We start from the raw sequence: 11215 nt of genomic DNA on the forward strand, positions 1-11215 counted from the left end.
AGTTAAAATAATGAACTTAATATAGAATGAACCCTATTATATGTAAGATAACAAATATCCTGAAGCAACAACCCAGGATGGTAGACATTAATTTAGCCCCCAAAATCACCCAATTATACATAATTTCATGCTAATATGAATGATGCCTTTTTTCCTTTTGGCATGTATAACTCAAATAGAGACACCCCCCAATGTGTATAAAAGCCCAAAGAAGCCATCAGCACACAATATTCTGTTCTCCTCTGAAGTTACGGCTCTCCACAGACAAGGTGACCATCTCTCATACTGCCATGTCTCTCCGATTCTCTAGCGGGTCCAGGCATATTTGCCTACAGTCTGGAACTGAATCTGTCAGACCATCCAGTGGAGGCACAGGCTTTGCAGGTAGCAATGTGTATGGCAACTCTGGTGCTGGATGTGGATTTTCCTATGCTTTGGGAGGTGGCTTGGGCAGTCTTCCTGGTGGGGACCATGCTGGTGGTATCCCAGGAAGTGGTACCTGTGTTGGCTTTGCTGGAAGTGAAGGGGGACTCTTCTCTGGGAATGAGAAGGTGACCATGCAGAATCTTAATGACCGCTTGGCATCCTACCTGGATAACGTGCGAGCTCTGGAGGAGGCAAATGCTGAACTAGAGAGAAAAATCAAGAGTTGGTATGAAAAACATGGTCCTGGATCTTGCCATGGACTTGATCATGACTACAGCAGATATCACTTAACAATCGAAGATCTTAAGAATAAGGTGAGAATTTATTAATTAGTTTATTAAAAATTAACTAAGAATTTTTAGTTTAATTTAAAGAAATTTAAGAAATTTAAAACTAAGAATGATCTAGCAAATGACATAGAAGTAGAACAGGAAATGCTTCAGAACTGTTATGTATCATTTATATCATATTTATTATCTATTTTGAAACATAATTCTTCCTATTAGCTAAAAACAGGCACTTTGATTCATGAATGTCTATGCAACGTAAATGTTACTAGTTCCATTATTGCTTATTTTGAGATATATTCATTAATAAAGAAGTACTACAGTCAAAGTTATATGGAAAAAAGTAAAACCATATTTGTAATTTTTAAAAATAAAATTTTAAACCTTCTTGGTTATTACATAAGGAAGTGAGATTTTTTTATACCAAGGTTGATTGTGCAATGTTTTTTGTTTGTGTGCTTGTTTGTTTCCTGAAATAATAGGTTGTTAGAGCAGACTTACTGGTTGTGTTCTCCTGATTTCTTCCAGATCATCTCTTCCACTACGGCAAATGCTAATGTCATTCTGCAGATTGATAATGCCAGACTGGCTGCTGACGATTTCCGGCTAAAGTAGGATATATAAAATAATCACACCTAGAACATGGTTCTAGTCCACTTAAGGTGTTATATAAAATTTCAATTTCACCCCAAGTAGAACAAGCTATGGGCTTCCCAGGTGGTGCTAGTGGTAAAGACCCTGCCCGCCAGTGCAGAAGACATGAGACACACAGGTTTGATCCCGACTGGAGAAGGGCATGACAACCCACTCTGGAATTCTTGCCTGGAGAGTCCCATTGGACAGAGGAGCCTGGTGGGCTAAAGTCCATAGAGTTGGGTAGAGTCGGACACAACTGAAGTGACTTAGCACGCACACACAGAGCAAGCTATAACCTACGAGATTAAAGGAAGTAACATGTAACAAAGCTACAACAAAATGCAATACAAAGCATGTTTTAAGATTACAATCAGCTAGACTCACATTTTTACATATTTATGACATTCTTGAGCCAAAATATCACTGTATTTCTAGGCCTGCCTAAAATAGTGTCAAGTACAAAGTAAATGTAAATATTTGTTTTAATTGACCAATTTACAATTTTTACTTTTAACTTCAATAAAATTCTGAAAAGGTCTATTTATACTTAATTGGGATATGCTATTGGAATTTGCATGACCAGATATTCATGCTGATTATTCTGCACAGAATTGTGTGAGAGGAGTGGAGGAGGACTTTCTTTGTACACATTTATAATATTTAGAGACCTGATTTCATTTCTAACTTTCACTTAAAAGCAGTTGAGCAGTTGAGTAAAGCAGATTTTATTTTTTGGTCTCTTGAGCTAGTCTACTTGGTGCTGAGATTCACTGAATGTCTCCCAAGGTATGAAAATGAGCTCGCCCTTCACCAAAACACAGAGGCTGACATCAATGGGTTACGGCGAGTCCTGGATGAACTGACGCTCTGCAGGACTGACCAGGAACTGCAGTATGAATCCCTGAGTGAAGAGATGACCTATCTCAAGAAGAATCATGAAGAGGTAGGGGAAGATTTAGCTCTAGTTATTTTAAATACTTGGGGGTGAAGACTAAATGACAATAGTAACTCATGTTCCTTATAATAATTCAAACAGTGCCAAGGCATATAAAACAAAGAATTCCATGTCTCCCGCTCTGCCCTTCTAATCTCATCCCCCAAGATAATACAGGGTTAACACTTTGATCTGTATCCTTCAATTTTCTGGCTGTCACAGCCTAACCTTAGGAAATTAATACATTACTTTTCTCTACCATGTCCAAATCCAGGAATGTTCAAATCTCAGTCCTTTCAGGTATTAAGTATCTTGGGCAAATAGTTTAACCTCTCTGTGCCTCCATTTCCCAATCTGTAAATTAAGTCTGATAATAGTACCTACCAGTTAGAGACATTCATATCCCTAAACTGCTTTAGAACAATGTCTGGCATATAACAAGTGCTCAAGTGAGAGCTACTGTCCTTAAGGTGAGAGTTCCAAGAGGGCAGGGACTTTTACTTGTTCTTCCACTGCTCTAGTCCCATCAACAAGCACTCTCACTGACATGTAACTGAGAATTATATGCTTGATGCAAACTACTATACATAACATAAACAACAAGATCCTACTGCACCGCACAGGAAACTATATTCAATATCTTTTTTTTTTTTTTTTTGCTGCACCCCATGGTATGTGGGCTCTTAGTTTCCCAACCAGGGGGATCCAACTCATGCCTTCTGCAATGGAAGCTGGGTCCTAACCACTGGACTGCCAGGGAATTCCCTACATTCAGTATCTTGTAATAACATTATCTATAATGGAAAAGAATATGAAAATGAATAGATATACATATATATGGATCATTTTGCTGTACAGGTGAAACTAACACAACATTGTAAATCAAGTATAATAAAAAAAAATTTTTTTTAAATAAAGGAAAAAATAATTTAAGAACTCTCTGATCTTTGTACCCACTTCTCACTCAAAACGATAAAACACCTCTCTGGATGTTGTGGTGTTGGTTGTGGCTGTCTTAACAAATAACGAAGTAAATAGATGATTGGCATGACTACTGATCGAATAAGTCAACTTAAAAAAAAAAAATAATTCGTGCCTTAACTTAGACAATTCGAATTTAAGTCACAAACTGAGACCATCTAAAAAAGGAACAAGAGCGCAGGTGAGCACACAGCGCCCTCAGGCCACAGTCAACGTCTCCCCGCAGGAGGTGAAGGCTCTGCAGTGCGTGGCCGGAGGCAACGTGAACGTGGAGATGAACGCGGCGCCCGGCGTGGACCTCACGCTTCTGCTGAACAACATGCGGGCCGAGTACGAAGACCTGGCCGAGCAGAACCGCAGGGACGCCGAGGCCTGGTTCAACGAAAAGGTGAGGGATGCCCAGCCCAGCCCGGCGGTAGCCACCCTCGCCACACCCTACCCCAACACCCGTCACCCTGCATCCCTCCACCCCACCCCTCACCCCCTGACCACCCGCCCCCTCCCACGCACCCACCCACCCCTGGCAAGCTCAGACCCGCTAACTCCTGGGCGCCGGGCCTTGCAGAGCGCCAGCCTGCAAGCAGCAGATCTCTGACGACGCGGGCGCGGACCTCCTCTGCCCGGGGCGAGCTTACAGAAATGAAGCGCATGGTGCAGACCCTGGACATAGAGCTGCAGTCCCTCCTGGCGACGGTAGGTGAGAGCGCAGGTCAGTGACGCTAAAAAGTCTAACTGAACTTCTTCCCAGTCCCCCGGTTACAACTTCACCTCCAAATACTTAGTGGAGAGAGGAGGACAGACCCCGCCGAGACGCTCAGAGACAGACAGCACTGCTTCCTCCCTGAGGTCTCTGAAGTTTCCTTCCCGCCCCTGCTCAGTGCCCACTTCCCGAAATCGGTCCTTTCTTCAGCTGGATGCAAAGCAAACAGCAGCGGCATTGGTCCACCTGACACGTGGCAAGCTTGTGTCAGGCTGTCAGGCAAAGCAGAGCTGGTATCACCAGCATCTCCTAACACTGCTGAAATCCTGTTAAAGGCCACACTGTGCTTCCCACCAGGCAAAGAAGGGGACACATCTGATTCCATGTGAGGACTGTTAGCCTCTTCAGCCTCAGGGCATCCAGGGGAGACATCCCAACCCAACACACCCCAAAAGGCTTGGCATTCAGCCTTCTCTGGCACTTACTGCCAATTATTTCAAATATTTCCATGGACATAGCCCAGGAGGAAAACGGCTTCTCTTCTCCAGTGTCTGCTGGCAGCATTCAAAAGGCTTGGTTTTGAGAACTTTGGCACATGTGGTGGTCTAGGGGTTCCTGTCCTCATCAGAGGTTTCATGCCCCCTGAGGACACCAGGTTGACACAAATAGCCACTATTATACAAATGAGAACAGTAAGCAGAGAAGGAAAAGATACTCAAAACAATAGGAAGACTGATTTGATGTAGACACCCTAAAAAAGGCCAGGGCCTTCTTACCATATCATATTTAGATTAGAAACTTTACCACTCGCTAACCCCATCTGAACAAGTGTGCCCCTCTCCTCCTTCACCTTCATCACCACTGTTGGCTGGTCCCCAAGACCCTCCTCCCTTCTACTTTGGGCCCCTGGAACGTTCCTCTCTTCCCCATTCCCTTCTTTCCTGCAACTAGAACCTGAGGACCTATCCTGCTGCCGTGTTCCTGAACACAAATCCTCCCTCTCGTTTTGGAGCTGCGCTGAAGGAAATAAATTCCTGAGTTCCCAGAGCAGAATTTTAAGCACTTTCACAGAGAAGTAATGATATTAGAAAGTAGCTAGATTCCGTGCAGCCAATAGTCCTGTAGTTTGGGCTCATGAAATAATCCATAAAAAAGCCCATCTTAACTTCCAACATAACCAAATAATAGAATCCATTCCTGAGATTCTTTGTGGTCAGATGATTTCTATAGTTTGGAACACAAACTGTGAACATGCTGGGAGTTGTCTAAATATGATATCTCAATGCTTCACATGCTTCCTGTGATGTACAAACTTCTAAGTTCATCCTTCCCTGTCTCCTCATTTACAAGCCAACCTTTACAGTAGGAAGATGTAAGATAGAGATGCTTATGGTCTGGTCTGATTTAGGACAGTATTAACAATCCTGACAAGGAGTATCATATGAGAACACTATCAGGGAAATTCAAGTTTTAAACACCTGAGCACGCACCTCCCTGATATCTGCCACTTGTCGCCTCAGTGTCCTATTACCAACCTGTTCACCTTCCACTTCTTTTCCCTGGAGAGCCCAGACCCACCCATGTGATGTACTGGTCAGCCTGTTTATCAAAGGCAGTGCTTCTTAGCTCCCTGAGACTCCTGTTTAATAATGAATCTTTTGCAACTCCCTCTTTATAATCCTAAAAATGGAGTCAAGAGATAATGTATTTAACAACACACAAAAGACTTTTAAAACCAGTGTCATGCCGTAACAGCAATCAAGAGGAAAAATAGAAGTTTTAAAATAATATATATTTAATATGTAAACACTTGGGCCCAACTACCCTGTAATGAAACAGACTGAGGCTGACACCTTCTTTTCATGGATAAGTTTCATTTTAAACAACATAAGATTGGGAGTTGGTCCACACAAGAATACAGAGAAAATGAAAGAGTGGAAATAGGAGTGTACAGGGAGGTAATAACTAATATCAAGAGACGTAATAACCACCCGGATGTGATACGATAATAGAAAGAGGAAAATTATATTAATTAAAGTAGAGATTACATGACAAGACAAATTACAGACTATGCAAGTGGAAATGAGGAGGTATAATATTCACAAGAGTAGCACTGAAATAATGACCTGTCCTGGATTAGGAAATATATCTCTTGTCTTGAAATCCCACCCGCGTGAGGGCATTCACACAATCGCAAGTGCTTATTAAAAGGCCTTTGACTGATGACAGAAAATCAAGGATGAATTAGAAAAAGAAACAGCAGCACAAAAAGCATTGGAACAGCAGTGGGGTAGATCTTTGGAGACAGTAGCAGAATAAGATTGAAAAACAACAGGCAACTCAATACGATCTCAAAATAAAATTGAAAGATTTCAAAATAAGATTGATTTCTTTTTTTTAAATTTTATTTTATTTTTAAACTTTACAAATTGTATTAGTTTTGCCAAATATCAAAATGAATCCGCCACAGGTATGGTACCCCCCCAAACATGTTTTCATATAAAGATTGATTGTTATATGTAATCATATCCAAATATGTGAATGTCTGCTGGAACAATCAGAAATCCATGGGTCAGGTATCTCGTGCCAGGGACATCCATCGGGCCTGGCCCCCCAACCCAGTAAACGCCACTCGCTTCCCCTTTCTCTCCATCTCCTGTTTAACTGTGACAAGTGCCTCAGATTTCCAAAGCTCATCTAGGGAGCAGTACTGCCATTTGCTGAGAAACACTAGTCCACGTGTCCTCCAAGCGGTCCTCCTCCATCCCTTGTTGTGACATCTTTTATGTCCTCAGAAACACTCCCTGGAGTGCTCCTTGATGGAGACGGAGGGCAACTACTGTGCCCAGCTGGCCCAGATGCAGGCTCAGATCGGAGCCCTGGAGGAGCAGCTGCACCAGGTCAGGACCGAGACCGAGGGCCAGAAACTGGAGTATGAGCAGCTCCTGGACATCAAGGTCCACCTGGAAAAAGAAATCGAGACCTACTGCCGCCTGATAGATGGAGACAGAAAGTAAGTGATGCCATTAGAAAATTCAGTTTTACCATTTCAAGCCACAAGCATAGACAGTCATTCCCTTCCATGCCTCCAAGCCTCCCCGCTTCCTTCCCATTGCAGAAAAGCAAGGCCATCTCTTGCCTCAACTGTCCCCTCTTCCATACTTTGTACATCACAGCCGCATCTTCATCTGCCCTGGGTGATCCCAGTCATCCCTGCAGAAGTCTCCATTTGTTATCCTTTTAATCCTTGTGGGTTTCAAGCTGTATCCACCTTTCAGTTCATTCCTAACATCACTGTTGTCCTGAAATAAATGTACTCTTTACAACCCCCCAGGATCTATATGTAAAATGTATACTTTTTCCTTAAGTTTTTAATTCTTGTGTTTTAAAAAAATCAAATGTAAACAAGATTGTTTTATATCCTCTCTTTAAATAACATTTAATTATCTAAATGTTAGATTTAGATAACTAAAATTTTTAATATTTTCCTCTATAGAAAATAAAAATCTGTTTTGGGCCTACAAAGTTTGCTTGCATTTATGTTCATCCCTTGACTCAATGAATATTTATGAAGTGATGAACAAATATTACAGAATAAGCTGGATCTTTTTTTAACAGCTCATGCTCTAAATCAAAGGGCTTTGGATCAGGAAGCCCAGGAAATTCATCTAAAGGTAATAAAATCTAGTTTTCCTTCTATTTCAGCAAATATTTTTACATTAATGACAATCATACACTATGGCAACAGCCTGTCTATATTTAAGTAATTTTAACTAACGTGCTCTGAGCTTAAAGTATCCTGTTGAGTGGATACAACTATCCCAAACAATTATTATAAACCAGTACTTAACTCCCTCAACAAAAACAGACATATTATATTACGACAGTGGAATTCTTTGTCATGTAATATTTTAAGTTGAATATGTGTATTGCATATGTTTTATTTCTAGATTTATCCAGAACCACACTGGTAAAGACGGTGGTTGAAGAGATAGATCAACGTGGTCAAGTTCTTTCATCGAGGGTTCAGTCCATTGAAGAAAAGACATCTAAAATGACCAATGGCAAGACAGAACAAAGAGTTCCCTTCTAGTTGTCACTTTTGAGAAAAGAATCATTTGGGGAAAGATCCTGCAAAACTTCATTATTCTAAATATCAAGGAGATAATAAAAACACTTTCTACCCTTAAAGATTAGTTACTTACCAAGAAAAAAATAATCCTGTTGTCTTAGTTACCTTTTTATAGAAAGTTGGGTGTTTGTTTTCAAATAAATAAAAAAGTAGATGTGCGCTTATGTCCATTCACTCATGACAAATAAATAATTGAGTTATTTTTTCCATGTCTAATTCATAGGGAAACATTTATGGAATATATTTTAACTTCCTTTTACCCTAGCTTTATATAATAGTCAATACCACATGGCATTTAAATATTAAACATTCACTAGGCATAATCTTTGTTGTTGTTGTTGAGTCACTAAGTCACGTCCAACTCTTACGACCCCATGGACTGGACTATAACCTGCCAGGCTCCTCTGCCCATGGGATTTTCCAGGCAAGAATACCAGAGTGGGTTGCCATCTCCTTCTCCAGGGCATCTTCCTGATCCAGGGATCGAACTCATGTCTCCTGCATTGCAGGTCGACTCTTAATGCTGAGGTACTAGGGAAGCAGGCATAGTCTTTAAATCATTTTTACATGAGCAGGCAATCTGGAAGGAAATCAGTCCTGAATATGCATTGGAAGGACTGATGCTGAAGCTGAAACTCCAATACTTTGGCCACTTGATGCAAAGAAATGACTCATTGGAAAAGACCCTGATGCTGGGAAAGATTGAAGGCGGGAGAAGGGGACATCAGAGGATGAGATGGTTGGATGGCATCACCGACTCAATGGACATGAGTTTGAGTAAATTCCAGGAGCTGGTAATGGACAGGGAGGCCTGGTGTGCTGCAGTCCATGGGGTCGCAAAGAGGCAAACACAACTAAGCCAGCGACTAAACTGAAACTGAACTGAAGCAATCTGGAAAATTTTAGAAATTCTCCTGTGATTGAAAACTTCCACCTCTAGATGGCGCATTCCTCGTGTTTCACCTATGCTGCTGCTGCTGCTGCTGCTGCTAAGTCGCTTCAGTCGTGTCTGACTCTGTGCGACCCCATAGACGGCAGCCCACCAGGCTCTGCCATCCCGGGGATTCTCCAGGCAAGAACACTGCAGTGGGTTGCCATTTCCTTCTCCAGTGCATGAAAGTGAAAACTGAAAGTGAAGTCACTCAGTTGTGTCCGACTCTTAGCGACCCCATGGACTGCAGCCTACCAGGCTCCTCGGTCCACGGGATTTTCCAGGCAAGAGTACTGGAGTGGGGTGCCATTGCCTTCTGAGCCTATCTTAAACTCATTTGGAGATCTGGATACTTATCAGGATACCATTCCCCATAATCAGGATAATCTCGAAAGATCTACGGCAAAGAATCTCATGCCAATGAGTCTTTTCTAGAGTAGAAGTTGGCAAGCTTCTTCTTTAAAATATTTGGCCCAAATAGTAAATATTTTAAGCTTTGCAGGCCATAAATTCTCTTTTTCAATGACTACTCAACTCATTCACTGAAGTAGAAAGCAGCCATGAACAATAGATAAGAAAATAAGCATGACTACCTTCCAATAAAACTTTAGTTATAGACACTGAAATTTGAATGGCCAATAATTTTGACATGTCAAAAAGTATTTGTCCCTCTCTGGACTTTTTTTCAACCATTTAAACATAAAAAACCATTCTTAGCTCATGGACTGTACAGAAACATATGGTGGGCCAGATTTAACCCACGTGCAGCTCTTCTAAAACTTAAAATTTCATGAGGCTGATGAATACATTTTTCTATCTTTCTCAATCAAAGTGTATGATAGAGATTCCCCAAAAATTTTAAACTCTGCAAAGGAAGAACAGCTTTCATATTTCTCAAATTTGTGATTGATTTTAATGAGAAGCTTTAATGAGGGTAGCAATTCTACCAAACAACCCAACAGTTATATGGGAGTTCAAAGAAGGGGCAAAAAGGATATTTATAAAACCTTGAGCCAAAGGTCACTAAATGAAGCAAATAGTAGAAATTGATGGGGAAATAATTTCCCAGTGCTACAACGTATGGGCTTCCCAGATGGCTCAAGGGTAAAGACTCTGCCTGCCAATGCAGGAGATGCAGAAGACACAGGTTCAATCCCTGGATGGGGAGCTCCTCTGGAGGAAGAAATGGCAACTCGCTCCAGTATTCTTGACTGGAAAATTCCATGGACAAAGGAGACGGGCGGGCAACAGTTCATGGGGTCACAGAGTCAGACATGACTAAGCAACTGAGCACGCACAGCACAATGTATAGGGCCAGCTGCATAACTTGCAGGGCTCAGTGCAAAATGAAAATGTAGGGTCCTATGTTCAAAAATCAGCGGAAAAAGTGTCACTAAAGGCACTAAAATAAGTGTTTTTTCCTTCTGCATTCATACGCTTGACGTCATAGTTTTGGAGTAGGATTTTTTGGCCATTTAATGTCATTAGGTGTGGTAAGTCACTCAGTCATGTCCGGCTCTTTGTGATCCTATGGACTGTAGCCCGCCAGGCTCCCTTGTCCATGGGATTTTCCAGGCAAGAATACTGGAGTGGATTGCATGCCCTCCTCTAGGGGATCTTCCCAACCCAGGGATTGAACCTGCATCTCTTAAGTGTCCTGCATTAGCAGGCAGGTTCTTTACCACTAGCACAACCTGAGAAGCAATGTCAGCATCAGATCAGATCAGATCAGTCGCTCAGTCGTATCCGACTCTTTGCAACCCCATGAATCGCAGCACGCCAGGCCTCCCTGCCCATCACCAACTCCCGGAGTTCACTGAGACTCACGTCCATCGAGTCAGCGATTCCATCCAGCCATCTCATCCTCTGTCGTCCCCTTTTCCTCCTGCCCCCAACCCCTCCCAGCATCAGAGTCTTTTCCAATGAGTCAGCTCTTCGCATCAGGTGGCCAAAGTACTGGAGTTTCAGCTTTAGCATCATTCATTCCAAAGAAGTCCCAGGGCTGATCTCCTTCAGAATGGACAGGCTGGATCTCCTTGCAGTCCAAGGGACTCTCAAGAGTCTTCTCCAACACCACAGTTCAAAAGCATCAATTCTTTGGCGCTCAGACTTCTTCACAGTCCAACTCTCACATCCATACATGACCACAGGAAAAACCATAGCCTTGACTAGACGAACCTTTGTTGGC

General features: G+C 42.1%; 1 protein-coding gene across 1 annotated transcript; it reads left to right on the forward strand.

Annotated features, from left to right (window-relative positions):
* Positions 1-216: 216 nt before the first annotated feature.
* KRT28 (keratin 28) lies at positions 217-8250 on the forward strand. The gene is given in 10 exon segments (XM_010842591.1): positions 217-740; positions 1242-1324; positions 2136-2292; positions 3491-3652; positions 3830-3844; positions 3846-3872; positions 3874-3957; positions 6760-6977; positions 7583-7638; positions 7915-8250. Coding segments are annotated over 10 exon segments (1395 nt in total). The 5' UTR covers positions 217-290; the 3' UTR covers positions 8058-8250.
* Positions 8251-11215: the final 2965 nt, after the last annotated feature.

This window comes from Bison bison, unplaced genomic scaffold (assembly GCF_000754665.1).
Source record: "Bison bison bison isolate TAMUID 2011002044 unplaced genomic scaffold, Bison_UMD1.0 scf7180017864180, whole genome shotgun sequence".
Taxonomy (NCBI): Eukaryota; Metazoa; Chordata; class Mammalia; order Artiodactyla; family Bovidae; genus Bison; species Bison bison.